Genomic DNA, 24,106 nt, shown 5'->3' with positions numbered 1-24,106 from the left:
CAGTTACTGAAGGTGGGCAATGTGTTAGTCAACCTACAAATCAAATCTTCAATTGTGGGACCCCTTAAAATTATAACCTGGACAGAAAGTCCTCTTAAGCCTTGACCCCGATCGCTTTAGAGAAACCTGGGTGGATTCTGCATTTGCATATTGTCCAACCCCCCCCCCCCCCCCCCCCCCCCCCCCCCACACACACACACACACACACACACTTAACTCCGAGTACTCCATCTAACACCTGTTTGCTAGAGGTCAGTCTCATTCCATCCATAAGGTCCGGCCTTGGCATGGAACCACCAGGTACCTGATTACTGCTCAATATAGTGGCAATAGCAAAGAATAAATCAGCTAAAGAGAATTCCAAATTCAGATGCTCCATCCGCCTCAGTCAACCTGTATTTGTAAGTCCACCCGCCTCAGTAAACCTGTATTTGTAAGTTCGCTATTGCCATATGGTGGACCTCAACAACTAGGTTCACATTACATAAATACAAATTAAAAATGCAACCCACACATGTCCAAGTGACTAGTAGCCATTAGTTGGATATACCTCCCAACACATGGTAAATGAACAGGCTGTTATTACAACACAAGTTTTATTTGCATTGAGGGCTGTTACAGTTCAGCAAGTGCTTACTAACCATGTAAGGTGCAGGACATGAGCATTATATGCTGTACAATACACCTAGTCAGGAAATTAATTGTCACATCGAGACTCTGATAAATGAGCCCTATGCTACTCTTCATGCGGTTCAGCATGGGTACTATGTATATGGATACCTTTAAGGCACAACATCACGTACATACAATAATCCTTTACCAAAGGAAAGTTTTGGGTAAAGAGTTGAACCACAGTACAGTATACAGGTTGCAGATTGAATCAGCTTTGCACCTTTAACAAGTGCTTTCTTACGAGTTGTGGAGTAAAGATCACTTAAATGCATTAGAGTGCAATATTTAAAGGCAAACAGTTCAAATACAGTTAAATGGTGCTGTTCTCCTGTAGCACTGTGCGTTTTTCCATTGTAGGCTTGAGCAGCCAATAATTCGCTGTCCTAGATGCTACACTTTAGTCCTTTTATTGCATTGTTGGAGTTTGGCATGTCTACTTAAGGTAAGTGTCCAGTTTTTTCTGAATGTTCTCAAAGGAGTCTTCTCCCATGTAGTCGACTTGACCCTGTTCCCACCGTTCTTTGCGCTCTTCTGAAGATATAGGTGGTGGGGGAGGTGGATCAATTGACAACTGAGCCACAGCTTCAGCAACTGCTTCCTAAAAGGAGGAAGCAACACTAGTTACAAGCAGTACATGAATCAAACAAGAAAAAGCTAAATTAAAATGGAATGGAGAACTAAAGAAGTTCCCATGCAAATAAAGCAAGCATAAAGAAAAGAAAAACGGACAACATTTCTAGGGAACAAATTTGTTCCCAAAGCATACAAATGAAACACAATCACAATATCTGCAAGCAAAAAGCAGGAATGCAATTAGATCAATTTTACCCATACCTCTCTACAGAAGCCACAAGAGAAAGCCAGTGTATAGACCAAGTCAGTAAGCTGCAACAGTTCACCAAAATAGTGTAAGAGGTACAAAGAGAAAGCACAGCCGAGATGTTTAGAAATGGTATGCTCAAAGGATGGGAACAGATTTTGGATTAGTGGTTTAGATGCAATTTCAAACCTTTAAGTTCAAGAGGATCATCAACTATGTTAACTCATTAATGGTTAGAATGTGAATCAATGGCTTACCTCTAGCCATTGAAGCAGCATTTATACAGTCATTGTAACAGTTTCTCATAGCTACGCCTGGCTTGCAGTTCTAAGTAAAAGATCAAACCCTACACCATATCCTCTACTCACCCCCCCACCCATTCCATCCCCACAACAATTCTAACCCCCTGGTCACTAATTGTGCAGGATTCTAGGTTAGTGGAGCAGACTTCTTCATGCAGATCTATCAGAGTAGGACCTCACAGCATATTACCCGGTAATTCCCTCCATGTGACCCTTTTGACAGAGGAACTTCCCAAACACTAAAGTAGAGAAATCTAGATATCAGTAGATTTTTTTTCTGGTCAAACTATTCCAAATCCACCATTAAGTGAATAGGTTAGGTCTCTCACAGGGCCATAACACGTAGCAAGATTTACATATTGTGAAAGAGCAAATATATTTGAGGGATTTGGGCACGTCCATTTATTAGGAGTATAACTTCTTGCAATGAATCCTAGGTTACTCTTATGGTAGCACTCCATGGACTAGGTCTGGGATTGATTCTCTAGAGCATACTATCAATTACAGATTGAAAAATTACTGACCATGGGTTCTGGTCCACATCTTCCAGCTACCTAAGCTGTTGTAGGTTTCAGGGAGGACCACTCAGCAGCACTGATTATAGAAACAGTGTTTAAATTAACAATGCCACCCACTGCCCTCCCTTTCTAATTGTCTACTTTTCCAAAGCTAGCTGAAAACATAAATTGAACAGTCACGATTCATACTTTGTATGGGCCGTTACCTTTAGTGTAGGCACCAGGTGATTTACCACTAAATGAGGAGAGTCAAACACAGGTCAAGCTTCCACAATAAGTAGCTTTCCTGTAGAAGAAACTGAAACCATAAGCCTAATGTAGCTACCCAACTCTGCCTTCAAATCGCATCCAACACCTGCCAATTAAAATACTGTTGGGCGAAGTGCTAGACTATAAATGTGAGCATACAATCCCCTCATCTGCATGTACATTACACACTTCTTCCAGCAGGATATGGACTGCAGTTTCGTCACAGGACATACAACTACCTTTGTGCAGGTCTCCGAGCCATGTGGAAAAAAAGGCTAATCTTACATTATTGCAGGTAGGTAACAATATCCTTTAGTGGATAAGAAGGGCACAGATTGCAAACTATAGAATGGCTTATGCATTTTCCCCCAATACCTTTAATGGCAGCCTCTGCTGGAATATCCATTAACTTGAGTGTAGGGTATCAGATCGAAAACATTGGCCTAGTTTTGGGTTAAACCAGATTAGTAGCTGGCATGGGCTGCTAATATGCCAATAGAGATTAAAATAAAAACCCACGGTGGATACTACCCTGTTCAAACAATTACACATCCTACAAAGCATTTCCTTATGCATTCAATACTAGTGAGACTTTGCTGTGAATGTTTCACCACAACCAAAGGTGCACTCAGGAGAGTTGTAAATTATCCACATTATGGTATGTGTTTTAGAGTGGGATTTCAAGCTTACCGCTTTGAGGCCTGTAGAGGAGTCCTTGACAACACCTTGCTCGGTTAACAATGGCAGGACCTTGTTGGTGAAGCAATCCCACCACATGTTGAGGAACTCTGGATGAATCATCGTTGGATCGTGCACCTCACTTGTTACACACTTTGTTTTGGTGTCGTACGAGTAGTTCCACGGTTTGACTTTTCCCAGAAAATGTACCACTTTGGCATTTGCTCCAAACCTGTTAGGTAAAAGCAGGATCAGGTTTTAAATGTGGCCAAGCACCTCGTCAACCAATTACCAACACGATTGCCACCCCTAAAGGTCATTGCAGTTTTGCCTATGCTGCACCAGACTACAATTCCTTGGTGGAGGACAATGAAATAGTCGACAGATGAATTTGGGGCAATTACACATTCAAAGTCCATAGAGTAGCGACTAAATCAGGAACCCAGGTCCCTGCATCACACCAAGGAAAGATGTTCCAATCAATGCAAAAAGTTACCAAATTCTACAAATATGCAAGGACGTAAGCACTACATTGTTTGCCATACATTAGGGCACACTTGTTACCATCTATTCTCCATATAGATATGAAAACAAAAGGAATAAAGAACACATTTCAGAATGTACCATTTAAATTAGTGTATGGTCTTTAGTGCTGGGGTTGCCTGCAGTGTTCACTAGAATGGAATCCAGGTTCAACTCAAAAATGAAACATTAACAATAAGGATTAACATCTATTGCATATTTGTTTATATGGAGTAGCAAGGATATGACCATTGCTGAACATACAAGGAATTCACAAGGACACCATGTTGAAAGACCCAATTCTTAATATAAAAGATTAGTGCTAGGCCCCAAAGTTTTGCTCTGAAGGCCATGGCTGTGCTACATAATGTTAGTTGCAATAAAGACTATGCAAACTTGCACACCCAGTCTTAATCCATATGCATTGCCTGCCACTTTCTCCCTCCGGTTCTTTAATTCAAGAACAGTTGATTTGCCTCAATGTGTTTTCCATCTCTTGAACCAGTATGCCATTTACACTTTAAGAAAACTGACCTCCTAAACATGAACTTCGAGAACCATTTGAAATCATGAAAGCAATCATTAACTGGTGAGACTGTTACATCCTATTCCAACTCACTCTTGGTAAAGTGGCATGTAATGCATCCTTTAGTATTCTGTAAAAATTAGAAACAATAGTCTCACTAGTATGTGGAGCTCAAAGTAGGGATTTGGATACACCTACACGGATTTACTGAAGGCCCAGAGCTTAGATGAACAGGTTACACCCATAACACAATTAAAGGATATGGCTTAACAAAAATCAGGTAGTGTTAAATTCTTGAAGAGGAATGCATGTGGTAAAAAGTCATGTAATCTGCAGTACTAGTATAAACTGATTTCACCAAGGTAGAACATGGGCCAAATTATTCTTGGTACCAAGAAGTCAAGAATGACTTTAACCAATAAAGTGAGCTAAGCACCCACAGCACAAGTGTGCACTGCCTGCAGATCATTTAAGTTATAGAAGGGCCAGCTCAGTCACATCTTTCAATCTATGAAAGATCAAAACTACATCCATTAAACTAGGAAAGCATTTGCCCCTCTCAAATAATCACTGGAGTAAGTGGACAGATCATGAGACTAACAAATGTGGTACAACAAATTTGAACCACATGGTCACCCATTACACATACACACCTTAGGGCAACAAGGCTTGGCTTACCACCAGGCCAAAATTCATGTGTCACAGGACAGATCTGTTAAGACTTGAAATTAGAAGGTCAAATGGCAGCATATTCATCCACCATATGGATTTGGGTTGGCACTGAATTCAGCAAACATCTCACTTGAACACAAGTTTTGTTATCAAAGACATGCTGCTAAGGGTGAGCAGTTTAGTGCTAGCTATTGGACAAGTGCTCCAATGAAGTGGCTATAGATGGACGCTTCACAGATTAAGATTAAATTACCGGCAGGTAGACACAGTTTGAAACAGATTTGTTGGTCCATTTAAATTATATTCCTAGGTAGTTCACTGGGTTGCGCTTGGGACAGTTTCACTACTCCACAAGAGGGCAGTGACTGCATCGGCTGCTTGGTGTTCAGACTCCTACACTGGGAAAAATGGTCCATCTATGGAAATTAAATTGCTGTCTGCAGACAAGAGCACCAAGTCTGCTCAGGTACCAAGGGGGTCAAGTTATTTCTCCTGTAGGGACGGCAAGGTGAGTTACAGCTTTCCATTCACAGCCACCACCATCGATGGGTTGGGAGTGTTCTGAACAGTCCATTTTTCGTGCCTGGAGTATATAGGATTCTGCTCTTTGAACTAGTATTCAGCCTCAAGAGTGCCAAAATTAACTTGTTTTTCCACTGAAGTTGTTAACAAGTACATAAATGGTTTAGTATCTTCAATCCGGTACTCTTCCCATACAATTTCTCCCTCATGGAAACTTTAAATATTCTGGCTTCGCCAATGCTAGTTTAGTTGAAGCACTTCTGCATGTGTACTTATAACACAAGCATCCCTCCACCCATTAATCAGTGTGCCTGTGCCTCTACTGTACAGGAGTGGGAGGTAGACTTAGTTGTGGTTTCCAGAACTAGAATATAGTCTGGTAATACAGGATCCTTATTAAAGGCAGGTTTACCCATTTGACAATTATATCAAGTCACTGCAATTTGCCTTCCCTTTTCAATAGAGGTGGTTTCAATTAGGAAGAGCAGTGGAAAGAATCTTCCCCAAATCTAATAACTTTGCACATTTAAGGCTTGTATGCAACATCCCACGCAAGTCTATTTTCAGATACTGAATCTGAATGGCTACACAGGACTTGAGCAGCCACATCAGATGTGATCAAGCACCATTTACAGTGTAAGCAATTACAAAAAAATTAGGATGGCTGATTCACTCTAAATGTCAGAGTAATGGACATGCAGAGGTTGCTGCTTAAGATAAGCTATACAACTATTGCTGTACATTTTCTTCAGTTTACTACTGTAGGTTAAAGCTTTCCTAGTATAGCTTGATCAAAGTTGGCCTTTAGCGCAGGAACAGAAGGTGCAATTAGCAAAAGGTACTTTATCCTTACAGGATGACATTGGTTTGAGTAGTGTGGAATGTCCCATACAGCACACACTCACACTCCTGTTAGCACAGAAGAGACAAAATTCCCTCCTGAATAGAAACCATGTTTTGAGACACCATAATACCTGTGCCAATACTGGACTCTAGTATCCTAGTCATCTGCATAGGACCACAATTTCCTATTAAATATCAACCTGGTTGTCCTCCCGGGAGCCAAGGAAGGTAGTCCTTTCCTAGCAGACCACACTGCTATTTTAAAATGTAGACTATTTAACTGTTGCCAATGTGTAACAAGTAAGTTTCCTTAAAGTGACTTAGTAAGGCTACTCTCCCTCACAGCCTGGAATCAGTTTTCAAATCTAGAAGAATCCTGCAATACTTATAGATCCCTGCTTTGACTACTCATGAGAAAGGATGGCTTGCTTCATATCAAGTATCAGATTTTGTATGTGGTGGTGCAAGGAACTAGGGTAACAAACCAAGGTTCTGGTCACCTTTACCAGTTCACCAAATTTGCAGCGTGGGCGTGACCATTTAGGTGATCCATAACATCCCACTTCTGGATTGTTCAGGAAGCCTTTCCAGTGGCACCATAAGTAGCTGAGGTAATTCATTGAGGGTCACCTCTTCAGCTTCATGCAGTGTATTATCTGCACACCATCACAAACAGAAATCTGCACTGGCTACTGAAAACCGTGTTGTCCTTGTATCACAGGAGGGCAGCTGTGAACTAGTTACATGCCAAGGTGCATGCTGGCTTCTTTAGTTAAGACTGCTCAATTGCATTTGAGAATAACACAAGGGTTACTTTCAGCCCAATAGCCAAGGTAGATTTCTCCTTCCCAAATTCTAAACAAAATCACCCAAGTATTTAGAGGGTTAAGTTAGAGTACTGCAATAAGGAATTGTGTTCCTAAAGCAGCCTTTTAGTGCAAAGCTAAAAGTGGAACAGTGCTTTCCAGAATGAAGAGTACAGTAGTTTACAAACAGGTTTCGGTTAATACATCTGGATCCTCACAGTCAAGTCTTCCATTCTTAATTGAAATCTGCACCAGTGGCTGCCATCATGGACTTGAAACTTCAATGCCCAGTGATTTTAACACTTCTGCTTATGGCCATGAATGAAACCAGAAAAGTAACGAGACTCAAAAAGCAAAGTGTGCATCCTAGACTTTAATTATTCATTCTATAGGGAATGAGGACACTGAATAGTGCCATCATTGGTCATGGATGCGGAAGGCTCATGTAGTCCACAGGCAAGTTGATAAAACAATGATTTGTTCCCTTAGCGGGGTCATCTCCTGCAATCTACAGGAATCATATTGATGCGTGTCCAACACTCCAACCGTGCATGTCCAAATGCCTTACAATAAATTGATGAGGCAGTTGGATAGGAGAGGTCTAAATTAACCCTCCTGAACAGCACCAATGTTGCAAACGGCAATAAGACTCAGGCACCAGAGGGTCCATTCAATATGGGGGCAAAAAAAGTATATAAATCTGGCCTAAAAACAAAAACCACAATCGGAGTTAGTGAAAGGTAAAGGGAAAAAAAATAAGCAAATAGAATCCAAGACCAAACAACCCCCCACTAAAAATAAAGTTTAACATAGATGCAGCTTGTAATTTGAAGCCCACAGTGGCAGGCTTAAGAGATGGAGTGGAGATAAGGAATAGCAATTTCAGATAAAGTAGCCAATGTTACTTTTTCCTGCACCACCCAAACACATGGTTGTTCACAAGCTTCTCAATTCTGCAAGAAGTGAAACCAAAATCTGCAAACATTACTCACGCTTTGAAAGCTGGTAGATACGAATATATAGAAATGCTGCTTAAATTGTAAACGAATGGTAGATGCTTGTGGATATCTGTGGTTGCCCAGCTGCTGAAAAAGCCATTTAACAAGCCCTGGTCGCCTCCTAAAAATCAAACGATACAAATGTCAGTGTATTTTGCACAAACCACTCAATGAACTTTCGAGTTTCTGAAAAGTCATAAGTAAAAAATATGCTTTAAGTGTTTAGAGCAGTCACTCGTTCGAGTGACTTCACCCCAGGTCCCTCCAACCTTGAAGATTGGCGATGGCAGACATTTGGAAAAAGATTTTGAAAATCTAGAGGGGAAGGGGGTAAGCAAGGATCATGATGTATGCTTGGAAAACGACCAGGGTACAGCTGACTATCTACAAGCAATTTCAGTAACTGATTTTACTACAGGGGTTGCTGAAGCGCACTTACCCGCCAATCTCATAAGAGGTTGTATTCTACAAGAGAAAGGCAGAATTGTAGACATTCAGTATTGACTGCATAGTCTGCCTTTGCAGAAAAGCAAAAGGCTAAGACAGCCCATAGAAGACCATTCATTGCAAATCAGGTTTGTGCCACAATCCAATAGTAACATTGACAAGATTGTGCAAAGGGGCAAGTAATAGGTTGATATACACCCTCTACAAAACACAAAATGCATTCACATCACAAAACTATATTTCTTTGGACAGTATCGAGGTACACAACTCAATGATGTGCCTAGTATGTATTGATAAGGTAAACTCACCACTAGGGAAAAAACCACCACAATTTCCCAAAGCAGGTTTAAACCCGACAAATCACTGCACTATTAACCCACCTTAACTCCAGACATATGCAACCAACATTAACTTAAATATGGAAATACAATACCTGGCTGCAGCTGTCACCCAACAGTTACATCATTGTACCTCAGTTATTCAGCTGGTCAATGAGTCCGAAAGTGGTGCCAATTAATTGCACAGCCACAAACTAGTCTGATTAAGCTTAACTAGCAGCAAAGCAACAGTGAAGTCTTTGTACTATAGTGAAGCTAAGTTCTGAGACCAGAACAACAAATACCACTAAGCCAGACATGCAAACTACAAAAAGAATTTTAACCCTAACCCTGGCACAATCTTAAGTCCTGTTCTGCATCAGTGCCATTCAGGAGCCTTGTCCAGAAAATCTCTGAAACACTTCTCAGTTTGACTCATTGGTGTTTGAATGGAGTAGTTTCAATCAGGACCGAGATCAAAACCAGTTAAAATTAGATTTGCAAGGCAGGGGTTCAAAGTTAAACTACGGTTTAGAAGAACTGGCCAACATACCATCAAAGCTTCCTTTTTCTGTTGCAAACTGCAACAAGTGATTGTAGGTTTCCATGGATGGACTATAGACAAACACTCCAGAATTGAAGCAGTCAGGCCAGCCTGGATCTGGTGCAGCAGACAATTCTTCCCTCTCAAAGAGTTCATCAACATTAGACAAAACCTAGGAGAATTGAAACATTGCATTAGCCATCTACTGAAAGGTAAGCACATGGATGTATACCCCACCTTACATATGGGGTGAGGTTGGTGAGTAGGTAAGAATATTCGGAGGACAGCTCCACAGAGGTGGTATCTGCAGCATATGGGCTAGGAGGGGTAGTTTCTCCCTGGTACGGGTTGCTGGAGCAGTACCTGCCTTACAAGCACAACCTGGGTACCTCAAGGTGCCATCAACATGGCCATATCTGATGGCTAGGGCTACATTGGGGCGCTTGGATACAAGTGGCTCAAGGTGTTCAGTGTTCTCCAGTAGTTTCTTTAATGGGTTTTGAGCACAAGGGCACTGGCAGTTTTAGTTTGGTTCACAGCAAACACTAAAGAAGTTTCATTTAGTCACATGGGGAAAGTGTGCAGATATTGTGCCTTATACCAACTCCGTGAATTGAAGCCCCCACACACACACAGGTATGACAATGTCCAGAATTAGGCAAACTGGCACTAAAATCGACCCAGCCATCACCACCCCAGATAATTAAGATTGTGTGGGCTCCTGCAACTGCATCCACAAAGGGGTTACAGAAATTCGTTCCCAACTGTGAAGCTTCAGTTAAATGAATGCCCCTGTTCCTCCTGTACAAGTTCTTAATCATTAATCCACAGAGATCTTAAAATACTGAAGGTGGATCTTGCATATGGGCCTTAAATGGCAAGCCAGTTAAGGCATACCTCAACTGGATATACAAGTAGCAAGTAATCAGCGTTAGCATTCAACATTGAGCTTCATTCATCACACTGGTCATGAGCCACTACTGCACTCTGATTATTGAAATATTAGTTATGTTACTTGTCAATTAGTTCCAGCCTTCAGCTTTGATGGCAGCTACAAAACTAGCTCAGCAGTTCAGAGCTCAACTGAGGTTTGGGCGTGGGGGAGAAATCCTTGACTATCAAGGAGTCACTCTGCCAGAGGCTAGGTTATGATCCTTCACCTTATAATTACAATCCTTAAAGTTTTACACTCAGACAGTTGCATCTTTAGCCACTAAGTTGCAATAGGCCCAGTCCACTCCAGGCTGCCTTTAGCCCAAGATGGAGTGGCCACATATGCCGAATCAATGTTAGATTACCCTACAAGATAAAGATTAGACTGGCCAAGCCACCATGGGAGTTTAGTCCTCTGAGTGGAGACATGCAATGGTTAGGCCACACTGTAGATAATAACTCTGCAATACCATCTAACTAAAAACAGTTTGCCATATATATTTTTTCCAATGTGAAAGTAAACATTTAAAAACTGCCCCATCAATAGTGTACTGGGAGTATTCCTGTATCGTGACTTTGTAAACTTAAAATGCAATTAAAACCAGTACTTCAAAGTTGATCACTTGCACCAGGTAGGTTTAGCCATGCTAACAAGCAACAGTAAATACAGTTTCATACACAGGTAAAGCTACATTTATACTGCTGCTGTTAAACATAATGCCATATAGTAAGTCAAATCGGATTACCATTGTGTCCGCATCCATGAACACACATTTCGAATACTGAGTTAATACCCAGCAGTGGAGTTTTGTTAACGTGATACCCAATTCTGGTCTTTCCATCAAGGCTAGGTGGGCTGAATCCCCACTGTCCAAGACATCCACTACTTTCACTTCATCGTAGACCTTTTCAAGTACTTTCCTACAATAAAACAGAGGGTAGTATGAATGGACCCATCTATATAACAGATCTCAGAAGCTTGTTGTGCAAGTCAGGAATTTGAAGTTTCAATCACAGCGAGATTAGTGCATTGGGCCTCAGCAGAGGGAGGCTTAGAATAAATGGCATGTTTGGTTATGGCATACTGCCATGCACAAGATTAAACCCAGGAAGAAAGTTAGTCACTTGATTTTGACTGTTGAATCTAGTAGTTCCCAGTTTAACCAAATCCAGCCACCAGTGGTGGCGCCTCTATCAAGGTGGAGTAGCATCACCCCTCTGCTCTGAGAAATTCAAAAAAGGAAACATGGTGTTATTTTATTTTTCCTGTCATGGCTCACCTGGTATGGGGCTGGGTTGTTACAGGAGCATGGGGGTGGAGAAGTGGTGAGGCCTCAAGTACACATGACAGTTTGGCCACCCTGCTGCATTGCATACCTTGGGTGAAAATGCCCAGGCTCCAAGTTGAAGGCAGAGTGCCAAACCACAGTGATAAGACCAATGCTGCTGTCATGCAGAGTCATGATTGACTAGAGTAATGTGGAGCCTGTGCTTCCGGTTTCTGGTGTCAAATGAACAGCTGAAGCAGACAGAGGCTGTGGCCAGCAGGTATGTGATTAATTTCTCATTCCCCAGCCAGTCAAGTAGCAGCCGCCACTGACAGCTATACCTGCCCTTCGTAGGAAGTAGAAATTAGTTCCCTGTGCTCATGATAACTTTACTTCCTCTCAAAGACAACTTGTGAAAGGCAGTCAAAAACAGATAAGTCCTCTAATACCTAGTCAATAAACACTTTTTTGCTAATCCAGATGCTCTTGCTAGTTCACAAAGCCATCTAAACCACAGGTCAGCTGTATGACAGGTTTACCAAGTGCCACAATGCTCCCAATTGCCATCTAGAAAGAGGCTCAACACAGGACGGAACCAAACATGAGTTTAGACCATAGCAAAAACTATTTTCCAATAAGCATCCTATTAGAGAAGGATGTGCTTCCAAGTCTCCCTCGTCTCAAGATCCTGTTTAGAGACTCAAGTCAAATTTTGTAAACACATCTGCTACTTTCCATCTGCCAGTCAGTGATTTAACCTTGCAGTGTACTATCATGGCAAATTTCATTCATCAACAGGTACATTTTGAATTGTTACTACATTTGCACATATGAACAGACTAGTCCTGTAGAAAAATCCAAGGAACTCAGTCTACAACTTAATGGTGTAGTTTGTAGGTACCTTGAAACCAAGAAGTTACCACTGGAGATTTGCAGACCGCCTTAAACAAATCTGGCTTTTCAAAGCAGGCATTACTGTTCTGTTGTCCCTCCTTCCAAGCACATGTCCTAAGCCGATCTCTGTACTCAGCACTGGGCTGGTAAGAGACTTCTGGCCCCCTTCACTTTTGCAGCTTTAGGCATGGATAAATCCCATTGCTGGGCACTATTTTTAAACTAGCAGCTGGGTGATCATAAACTGTACAGCTTGTCCAAGTTCTTACTGCAAGATGCAAGCAAACCTGTGCTGGTACCAACCCCACATACAACAGGAATATTGTACAGCTTTAGGAGAGGCACATCATAAACTAAACTTAGTTAAATGCACAGGACCGATATATACTACATTTGTGTAAAATTTAGTAAGAGCATCAATGCTAACATTTGAAGCAACCAGGGAATTTCAGTGGATTTTCTTTTTGGTGCTCAACTTTGTTCAGACAACAGTAGGATCCATTTGGATTGTTCTCCAACATCAGAGCGAGCTGGGCAAGAATCTAAGTAAGGATAATTTTCCTAAGTGACCCAAGACGTTTGGCAATACACTGAAGTCACTTCAAATAAAGTACTTACTTCATGGACTCAGAGACTTGAGGAGTTATTAGTACAACCAGCTTCCGTGTCGTGTGGAAACGTCGCAATGATGAACCCAAAACCAGAGCTCCTTTCACATAAGGATCGTTAGTAGCGAGGGTCACAAAAGCTTCATCTGTAAGAGAGAAAAACAAGATTATGAAGTCACAAATACTGCAAGGCTTCACACAGATAACACGATTTTCTAATGTTACAATAAGTCCGGCACAGGTGATGCTCTTATGGCAGTTTAGTTGCTTATACAAGCAGCACACCCAGTTAAAGCTACCGGGAAAACCCAGAGAGGGCGCTCCAGCAGGCTTTAAAATCATCACTCAGCAGCACTTTAAATTCATCTGACAAATTACAAGATAAACAAAACATTCAATGTAATCATTTATTCCCCACGTTTCACTAAAGCTCAGATTTTTATAACATGCAGAGATGGTGCCAATCACTTTCTTACTAGCACATACTTGCAAAATAATCAAGTGGAAGAAGTTAGGCATTACAATAGGTCCCGCTGGTCTCAACCACAAAGTCAGTTCCTGTAACAAGTAGTCTGAAAGCGCTCCCATTCTAAGGAATGGGGCGGTGGGGGCACCATGACCAGGCCTGTGTGGCTCAACTAATCACGGCTTTTCAACTACAGTAGATAAGAGTAATGCATGCAACCTTCGAGCATTAATTGCACAGGCAATGAGGTCCCACTGAACTACCCCAAGACAGGAAATGAAGGTTTAAAACTGGAAAGCTTTAGTTTAGTAGTATGTCTTTTTTTATGAAATAAAATGTCTAGAACACCAGAAGTCTACACTATTCAGAGACAGACCAGCTGACTGGTTTCATGGGGATTCAGGAAATGCAGCCTCCAGAAGTGCAGCCTCCAAAATAAAGATATTTAGCAGGCCAAGCTCAATAGAAGGTTAAAGACATTGGCATACATCTAAACTAACCTGCTTTTGAACTCCTACCTAGGGGCTCCCATCATGTTTAGTCACAACAGCCTGTCCCAATATTAACAAAATTCAGTTGTAAAGGTACTCTGCTCGACACACCCAGGTCCACCGATGAATAGCAGCTATTGGGTGGTTATGGACTTAAATGTTGAGGACAATCTAGGCAAGGAGAATAAGATATAAAAACAGGTTACAGGTTTCTACTGCAAATGCCTTCAATCCTGAAACATTTACACCAAACCATCAATTGAGATCAGCACTACAATAATATGCACCACTCCATTTCGAATGGAAGTGCTTTCAGCGTTTAGTCTAAACTGTTTATTGGTAGGTGAACAGTCTTTTGCAAAATCATTAAGAGCAGTTAACGTGCAATGTTTAAGTTGAATAGTGATGTAAAGAGGAGTGGTCCCAACGAGAATGAAACTGGAATGCCACGACAGCATTGTGAGACTACACATTAAGCTACCAGGCAGAAGGATGCTTTACCCCCTGCGAAGTCGGAAGGCTGCAAAACGTGTTCCCCTCGCAAGATGGAAGTGCCACCTCTTAAAACAAGAGGAACTACTTGGAGAATTAGACATCTTCATTGTTAGGTAGGTATCGAGAAGCTCCTACTGATGCTATGCATGCACTGCAGAGTTGGATGCAAACAGTGAGAAACAATTAGGACACTGTCAAGGAGGACATTACAGCTGGTGAACAGATTTTCACAAGTATGGAATACAGGATGAATCTTTTGATGATAAGTGCTCCCAACACCCATGCGATAAAGCTGACCATGCATGGTGCATTTAGGATTGCCATAAAGCACTTTAGGAATCCAGTACATTGGTCCCTTGACCAAAGTTTATTATATACCCAATCACCTTCTGTCACTGCAATTTCACAGGTCTCAATTAACTTAATTTACAATGTTTAAGCAAAAAAAGCACCACAAGTTGGTATAGTGGCAACTCTACAGGAGAAATCAATTCTAGACAACACTAGGTCCATTGATCTGCAAGCACCGATTTTAGACATCCCCATAAGTGACATCCTAGTCCTACATAGTAACCTGAACAGGTGATCAGTCCTCAACGCTTGACCAGTTTGAGGACCATTTAATATAGTGAACTCTAGACATTTAAATGCTCAGTTCAGAAGCCAACTCTAGAGAACTGTACGGAGCAACCTGGGGTAGATGCCAAAGATTAAACTGCACCGCATCACTCTAAAAAATATTGACTCAACGGAATAGAGCTGTAGAACATTAGCTACTGGGTCTATATTGCTGTTTAGCACCAGGCGGTTGCAGGAAAGCAGTATTCTGTTCCTTGATCTCCATGTTGGAATACAAGAAAAGTAAATAAAAAACTAGTAATAGATTCAGGGTTAGTAGGAAGCAGGTAGATAAACAAGTTACAGCCACGGAATGTTTCCACCATGTGGTGCAGGCTAATTATCAATCTTCGAGAAGACTGGAAGCCTCCCATCAACCAAACATCTTGGTGTATTCTTGATGGGCAATGATCCTGGGTCGTTAAATATGGTTTCAAGTAGAGCTTGTGTTGGTAGTCCGACGGATGCCATACTCCAAGCAAGACAGGATCTCCCCAAGTCATAGACTTAAGTTTTGAAATCGATGCAGTGATTCTGTGCACAAATCATCAAAATAGATCTGAAGTACATCATGGTTTCTGTTCTCTGGGTGTCTTGAGTGATGGAAACTGAGGTCACCAAGACGTTGCTGTGACAAAATTGTTGAGGACCAACTAGCATAAAGGTGCATTGGTTCTTTTGTAGATTGGTAATAAGCTAAGAAGCAAGATAGTGCAATACAGCGTTGCTTCGTACAAGTGTGACAAGACACCATACACAGTCAGGCAAAAGATAGCAACCTCCACATTACTAAAAGGGTACCAGGCAGAAAGCAGAACCAAGTAACTGGCAAGTGAAGAGAGGCAGTTACATCATGCAGTAGTGTGGTGCACACTAGTCTTGGGAGGGGGGGGGGGGGGGAGGGGAGTGCGGGGGAAGGTCAGTGTTCACAGCAGTGATTTTTTGCAGTCCCTTCCCAGCCTTTCCTTAGTGGAGGAATGCAGTCCCGGCACGGACTGTTAGTAGACCCCAGCTAGTAAAGACTAAGCAAGTTAAGCACATGCTCATAAATCCCCTTAAAGAGCCATTATGCATCAGATATTAGTTGCCAATAGCAAGTCCTTCACGTATATGAAGGACTACATCAAAGCAAGGCTAAGCAGCTTTCAAGGCCTCCTGCAATTTGAGAATGTTTAGTTCACTTTTACTGAAGAGTTAAAAAAAAAATCAGGCCTGTTCTATCACAATAAGTAGTAGGAGCAGCTCAAACTGTTGGAGAAAGGAAACCTGCAAGCAAAACAGTTTCAGCACCAAACACAGTGCAAGTAACTACATGGACTACTTCAGTTGGTTTTGAGAATGGAAACCAGCCATGTAAGAACAACAAGTGTCAAAAATAATCAAGGTAATTGGGTTGATGTTCGTACCGCCCTCCAACATTTGCCAAGTGCAGGTCAACCAGTTCAATTTTGGTCTGTTCACGTTCAAGTCTATGCACAACCACTAGTGTTAACAAAAGGGCCATTAGGGCAGAACAAATTATGCATGACAAGCACGTTCAAGCTCTGCTTAAAAATAAACCAGGTTGGTTAATGAAGACCAAGAGGCCACGATATGTAATGGACCTCGCGTCCTTTAACTGAGAAATAGTGGAGAAAAATGAATCAGTTATTAGGATATCAAGAGACACTTTATGCCACAAATGAAGAACCATGTGTGAAAGTAACTGCAGTCTTGTTATGAAAGACTCCCTATTGCTTTAACACATCCATTTATTTCAGACGTTAGAGGATTGCAGCAAGACCAATTGAAGGGTTACATCACACATCAAGATATAGCAGAAGCAGAACACCAAATGTGTTTACAATAACTTTAACTATAACAAGTCATGGTACTATAGCCTCTGCAAAGGTATGCAGCATTGGTCTTGGAGGACCACAATTGATAGAGACTTAAAAACTATTTGGTTGAAGGTAGTTAACTGAGGCTGCTTTGCTGTGGTAATTTGTTTGAAGGTAGTGAACTGTGAGGCTGCATGCAGTTTTGCAGAGGGAATACTGCAGATTGTGACCAGCACAAGACACGTCAACTAACTGCTAGCTCTAAAACACTATGTTAAGAGGTTCTTGTTATCTAGTCTGCACGCCTAATCACATTTTACCTTCACTGCCAATTACCCAGAGTTGGTTTATTGAAAAGTGGACTTGTTCTTCCATATTGCTACATGGAGAAACTGTTTATGCTAAGAGTCCTTCGGTGAAGGTACACTGTATAGAACTAACAAATGTTGAAAAAAGTTGGACTGTACTGAAATTCAACAGTTAAACTCAAAGGTATACACTCATTGAGAATGAAATGAGATTGAAGTGCTCTTGTGAAAGTTGCTGGTTTAATTGAGACAGTTGATACCAGCCACCTACACAGTATGGAAAGCTACACTGCGACACAAATAAACTGAGAACCAGCATCCGGATTGACCAGGAATAAGGTATTTCTCCCTCTCAACTGCTGACTCAGCACAAGGATCCAACAAGCAGGCTAAATCTGGTGATAAGAGTTTGTTCTACCCTCGTTTAGAAGAGTTCGAGAACAGTCTTCCTCTTAACTGGAGGGAGGAATTAGATGAATGACCCAAGGCAGGCTCGTGCAGGGGCTTTTCTGAGCTTTAACACTTTGTGCTCTCAAACTTCACACCATTGAAAGGCTTAGTGACAGCTTGGTGAGTTTACCCAAGAGTCCAGTTTCCACTAAGCGTCTTCACAGACCAGATTAAGGCAGTACCATTGTAAACTTAAGCCTAAATTCTATACTCAAGCATACTAGGCACAGTGAACCCTAAACAAGCTATTCTAGACTAACTCTGGCTAACAATGGCAATACTACACTGTGGCCAACTTGCTGCACATGTCAAGTAGGGACAATGCAGGCATGATTGAGAAAGTGGTTTGAGTGCCCTAGAGGGTACTTTGCACAACGTGTTGATGAACCAAAATATACTTCGCCCTACTAGTGATCATGTCATAATGAGGCATGTTATCAGCTAACTTTAACAAGTGCTGCTACAGCAGCCTGAAAAATGTTAAAAAATGTTGCCCTTCTCTAGAGAGCAGAGCAGCAAGAAGCACAACAACCCACCCTCTTCCATAAGGCCTTCATTTCCTGTGCATGAGGGACAACTATTAAAGGGTCATATCGGTTATAATTGGAGTAATCATAATCTGCATTGAATGGTAACTGCCTTAGTGATCCTGGGAAATGGGAGGTCATTTTAAGAGTGGCAGGTGGGACTGGATGAGTTGTTAGGTGCCCTTTATGACATGCAGAACAGGAGGCTGACTGTGCCAGATAAAGCTCAATGATGTGCATGGGTGTGATCTAACTGTTCTGGAGGGAACTTGGATGCCTAACTAGAATTAGTTCAGCAAGTTAATAGCAATTAGCTGTGTAGAGGCCTCTAGTTCTTTAGGGCGCCAAGGGTATGTACAGGCGCTGTGTGATCATCTGATGCTAGTAATACAGAAAATTTGCTAGCAGAGATGTAGAATTGGAATACATACCACAGTGGAGGGCCGGTTCATAAGTGCCCTAAACATGCAACAAATAGGAGTTTATTTTGAAGCATTCTGTGATGGTCATGCAGAAGCAATTTAAAAAACGTTTAGTTTTATATAGCGTGAACTAAAACGAGATATCAGGGTGCTTTACATGAGCACCAGTTTTGTTACAGATGGACATTCATTTTTGTAAGCACGGGGAGATTACGTGATTTGCCCACAAATCACAGGACGTTGAGCATCGCTGTCTAGACTCGAACTCAGCTCTCCAGCTTCGAGGTCGACCGCTCTAGCTGTAAAGCTATATACTCTCCCCTAATGCATTTACTCCATAGGGGAGAGATCTTTACACTGCAGGTAAGTGTTGGGCCATTGCAGCAGTTGAGCCAGTGTACTACTGGCAAGGCCGCAGATGTAAATGCATTGTGTTGCTGTCCAAGAGAATCAGTACGGAATCTAATTCTGTCAAGTGTTTAAATCAGTACTGTTAAGTTTGTTTGAAGCGCATGGAATGTTTATTAGAAGCACGAATTATGATAGTTTTCCCTTTACTGACACCTACAGCCATACAAGTGCAGCACCAGTTACAATGCATCTGTCACTGCAGACCGTTTGGCAGTTCACTCTACAGCTACTTGCGTCACCACCTCCCACGCGAGTCAGTTTGAATTAGTGCGTGTATTCCACAAGTTGCGGGAGTTCTGCAGAAGTTTACACTCTGCTTCGAGACATTTGTTAGTGCACACCAAATAAAGATGGAGCGAGGGACCGTCAGTGTAGTAACTAAAGTCTTCACAGCCTGAGCTGCTTCAGGCCAAGGCCCCTCCCATCTGAGCCATCGAGCAATCCGGACCTACACAGCAGCAGAGCATTCCAGTACAGACAGGTAACAAACGTCAGAGCCCAGATACTTGAGTTCACTAATGTAATGGTACTCCCGTTATAAACTAACAACATGCATCCTAAAGCAAAGTTACTACTAATCCTTTTCCTTGAGGGCCCATTAAAATTAGTCCCATGGGGCAATAAACTTTGGGTATAGGTCATGCCTTGCCAGTTTCCTAACTTTTGCACAGCAAAAAAACAAATGCTGCAACACTGTTATTTACTAGAAGTAATTTCATCCGTTTTACTGTAAACTAGCTGTGCATGACTTGTGCAAGTATTTTGCAACATTTCAAGACCTCGGGATCTATGCCACTGTATTCCTGTCCTACACTAGAACACGTGCCTTCAATACAGCGAGGCCCTACAAAAGTACCAACTAGCTAGACAAAGTTGATTCAATGGGGCCACGGATAACCCAGAAAAGATAAAGGACCAAAATCTATTTCGGCACAGCAGATACTTTTGTATCAGCGTCTAGTTTTTTGCGTGGCATCTTTTACTGTAAGTTAAGAGTAGCTGCAGAAAGACGACTCTGCAGTTTGAATGCTATGCATTCAGAGACAATACAAGTCCAGTAAATAATAATTGTATTGCAATAACCTGGACACTAAGTAGGCTTCTGCCAATTGCTTCTTGCTAGACACCCACCGATTCTGTGGTCATTAGTGGAGTGCCATACATAAAACTAGAAAGGTACAACCACTGTCAACTAGGCACATTGTACAGTCTTTGTGGCAATTTAAGATAAGGCATGGGGCAGATTTCTTTGTTTAGTGGTCCTGCCACCTGCAAGGATAGACGAGTGGCCTAAAGAACAGATTCTGGCCCAGATATCCTGTAGAGCGCTCCCAAAGTGCCAGCGTTAAGTGAATAGAAAGGTGGGGGATTCCTCTACACTGGGTTGGTTGCGGAGAGCCCTTTCACAAAAAGATAGTATCTAAACATACAGCTCACCACTGTCCTCACCATCCCAACCCCCTGCTAAAGGGACACTAAGATTACAGAATTTAGGTGAACTTTAAACACCCTTTGTTGCTGCTTTACGTGTTGCCAAACACAGATTATAGTGTACCAGGTGCTCAGTGAGCATCTGTGGCACGTCTTCAGAAACACCAGACACTAGTACAGACTGCAATCTATCACACTGCAGACTACCGTGTTGCAAGTTAGTTTCCAAAATGTTCAGCCATGTCCAGTTCCTTGGAAGGCCTTACTATATGCTTACCAATTTAGATCTCAACCTATTCTACGCAGCTGGATAACTCAGAACGGTGACCTACAAGCAAGCGAAGCAGCTACGTGTACAGGCTAGTTTTAGAAGTGACTACATTCAATTAATCTGCACCACTCCCTTACCTCAAACTGCATTGGTGGGACTACACCTCTCAGTGTCATTATGGAGAGTTCCCAGACCTGGACTATTCAACTTCAAGTAACTGATACCACGTGCGTGCGATTGGCTCCGTGGAGGAAGTCCACACTACGTTACCCAAAATGCATTAGATTTTCACAAGCCCAGAGCAAACCAGCAATCCTTGAAACTATTAGTGTTCGATATCAAGCATTTATTACTCCTGTTCAGTAGCAAAAGAGTGATAGAAAGCACCCTACACACCAGAACTTGAGAAAATAAGCCTATTCTACCCTTTATGGCTTGAAAGATAGTACAAAATACTTTAATTAAAGCACTGGTGGTAGCCTATGGATTTTTACCTACTGCTTTTAAAACAGATACGTCCCAACAAAAGCCTTCTTGAGCTCAAGCAGTACACACCCTACCCATCAAGGTAGGGGTATATATTGCAACTCAAGAAGGCATTCTGCCACAAACCCAACACATTTGAATTCTATACGCACAGTTTTCTTTAATAAGCCGTCTTGCACGAAGTACTCATATTATATAAGGATTTGACATACGTGAGACATATGGGAGACTGGGGCACTTGCCTGAGAATGCAGAGACCTCTTTGTAAGGGCATTCTTATCACATGACCTATAAACTGGCCAAGATTACTAGTTTCGGGACTATACCCCAAGACAGTTATATTGCATGTATAACATTTGGAAAGGGGGTGGGGGAAGCACCAATAGTATTCATGAAATATATCGGGACTAAACTTGTGCCACCCCAATACTATCGGGATAACAAGTTAGTGGAACAGAAATAAAGACCACAGGACATCCGGATTTTGATGCAGTGTTTTAAATGGGCAGGTACGTAGTACCTGCACTTTATTTTGGGAGGGTGAGTGCCGGCACTTATCAGAAACAAGCAGGTTCTCTGTTACAGAGTACCTGGACTACTATTTTGCCATTTCAAGCACCTAAGAGCGCAGTGGCCTCTTGCCAAAATGAATAGCCCAACTGCACTGAACCACAGCGAGCAACAGGGCCATATACAAAAGGTAGAAACGACTCCACGGTCTGTCAATACCCAGTTTCTAGGCCTATGCTCGCCATTACAAATGCATTTGTTGGCTGCAAGGAGGAAGTAGCCTTAAACGCCTGCGAAGTTCTTGAAACGTGAATGAATGGAAACTGTTCTAGAGACACATGGTAAACTAGTCACAGAAAGGAGTTGTCCCCTGAAATAAAAGCGTGGTTCCTGGCCTTATAACGGAGCCGACGGTAGAGATATAAGATGGAAAATAAAAAAAACGCTTAATTATGGCATCTAGATGTAAGCAAGCAGTCACCAAGCGAGTGAGTCTCTGCGGTCTTTCCCTTCACCGACCAGTGTAAAGTGAAAGTAATTTAATGCATTTCCCGACGACAGAACCACAACTACTACTGCGCACGCGAACACTAGATAAGCACATAACTGGAACCTTGCCTCATTCATGATATGGAGTCTCACCTAGTTACCTTAATTGGAGTCAGCCAAGCTCAAAATTTCTCAGAGTATTAATCACTAGTTTTGAGCAGACTATTAGTAAAATTGTGTTTCTACAGCGCGGGGGGGGGGGGGGGGGGCGGGGAGAGAGGAGTAGAGAAGCTATAGTACGATGTAAATAATTCAGCACCCCATCACTGAACTTGGAGGGAGGAGAAGCACAGTGCTGATGCAGCCGGAGCGGCGACATTGCCTCCCCCTCCACCCTGCATAGCTGCAGCAGCTGCGGCTCCCACCCGGGCAGGAGCTAGAACCATCCCTCCCGTGACCCGGCTAAGGTTACAGCCATCCTCCCCGTGACCCGGCATAGGGGCCCCACGGGAGGAGGGGGCGGTATCCGGCAACATTACCGACACTGAGGTGCCCCTGCATCCGACCTGAAATGCAGCTACGCCGCACCAGACCCAGCGAAGCAGCACAGCCGCGTCTATGCAGCTGTAAGCACCACAGCAGGGCACGACCCAGGATAGAGCCCTCGAGACACCCGGGCTGCCTCTGCACCCACACTCGCGCAGCTGGGAGGCCGCAGCAGCGCCCACTCTCCCCCCGGCCCCGGGAGCCATCACGCTGCGGGTTTCTGCTGCGTCCGCTCGGGGAAGTAAAGCGGAAAGAGCCCGGCACCTGGCGAACTTGAAGAGAGTTTGACAGCCTCCCACCTCAGGGCGCGCGCTGCCTCACCTGGGGCGCCCAGAGCCCCCGCCCTCCCGGCACAGCTGGCGCCAGGTCCACGCCCGCACTCACTCACTCACCTGCCATGGTGCTGCCGGCACTGCACTGAAACCAAGCTGCTGCTGTCCGCGTGTGTCTGCCGCCGATGCTGCTTGGATGGGAAACAGGCTGGGCGGGCCGGCCTCTTATACGGAGCAGTCACATGGGCGGGCGGGCTGTCAGCGCCGGGGCACACGTACACAACCCTGCTCTCTCTCTCTCTCTCTCACACACACTGCCTCTCTCTCACACGCACGCTCCGCCCCCAGGCGCCTCTGCTTGTTCAGGCGGGAGCTCGGCCAGGCGACTGTCAAGTTCAAGGGCTGAGGAAAAGCCCCCGACCAGAGGGCCGGGTAAATGAGGTTTCCCTCGTCTTTGTCAAACACATTCAAGGCATCCCCTGGGGCTGACAGCCAGAGTCCAGGGTCTCCCCACTGCCTTCCCGCCTCGGTAGCAATCCCACTAGGTAGGCCAACTCACGCCAATACCTCGAGGGAAAGCCCAGCACTGTCGAAAATATAAATGGGCAAAAACCACGTTTTCGTTGGCCTGCTGATTGTCGTGTCAACTGAAGCCAAAATGGCCAAGTGGATGACTGGTTTAAAAAAAAATGTACGTCCTCCTTAGGTGCACTATTATGAAAGTCTTCATGTAGGTAATTTATCACGCTTGTCCCGTTCGATTGCTTGTGTAACATTTAAACCACTCGAATTCTTGGAAGTAGGGAGGGGGAAAACGAGGCAAGCAAATAGAGAAATAATGGAAAAGGGATGAAAGAGGCTATTTATTTTATGTAATGTTGCTTTCATAATGAGTGGGGTGCATGGATGGAATGGTGGGGGCGCTCGAGGGGAATTAGAGTAGTCTGTGACACC

General features: G+C 43.0%; 1 protein-coding gene across 1 annotated transcript; it reads right to left on the bottom strand.

The window, feature by feature from the left end:
* Nucleotides 1-579: 579 nt before the first annotated feature.
* Nucleotides 580-23,441, bottom strand: GYG1 (glycogenin 1). The gene is made up of 7 exons (XM_078667960.1): nucleotides 23,273-23,441; nucleotides 13,150-13,285; nucleotides 11,116-11,290; nucleotides 9,446-9,608; nucleotides 8,123-8,249; nucleotides 3,252-3,471; nucleotides 580-1,270 (listed from the first exon to the last, which is right to left on the bottom strand). The coding sequence occupies exons 1-7, from the start codon at nucleotides 23,277-23,279 to the stop codon at nucleotides 1,106-1,108; spliced, it is 993 nt and encodes a 330-aa protein (XP_078524086.1). The 5' UTR covers nucleotides 23,280-23,441; the 3' UTR covers nucleotides 580-1,105.
* Between the last annotated feature and the right edge of the window lie 665 nt (nucleotides 23,442-24,106).

The sequence above is a fragment of the Lissotriton helveticus genome, chromosome 11, assembly GCF_964261635.1.
Source record: "Lissotriton helveticus chromosome 11, aLisHel1.1, whole genome shotgun sequence".
In the NCBI taxonomy this organism is placed as follows: domain Eukaryota; kingdom Metazoa; phylum Chordata; class Amphibia; order Caudata; family Salamandridae; genus Lissotriton; species Lissotriton helveticus.
Note: the sequence above shows the minus strand (reverse complement) of the source record. Positions and strands in the feature narration are given on the sequence as shown.

Excerpts from the sequence above, each read along its gene's own strand:
- GYG1 (XM_078667960.1), bottom strand. Across the intron at positions 11,291-13,149 it reads CAAGTCTCTGAGTCCATGAA|GAAAGTACTTGAAAAGGTCT; the intron begins GTAAGTACTTTA and ends GTTTTATTGTAG. Across the intron at positions 9,609-11,115 it reads TCATGGATGCGGACACAATG|GTTTTGTCTAATGTTGATGA; the intron begins GTAATCCGATTT and ends CAATTCTCCTAG.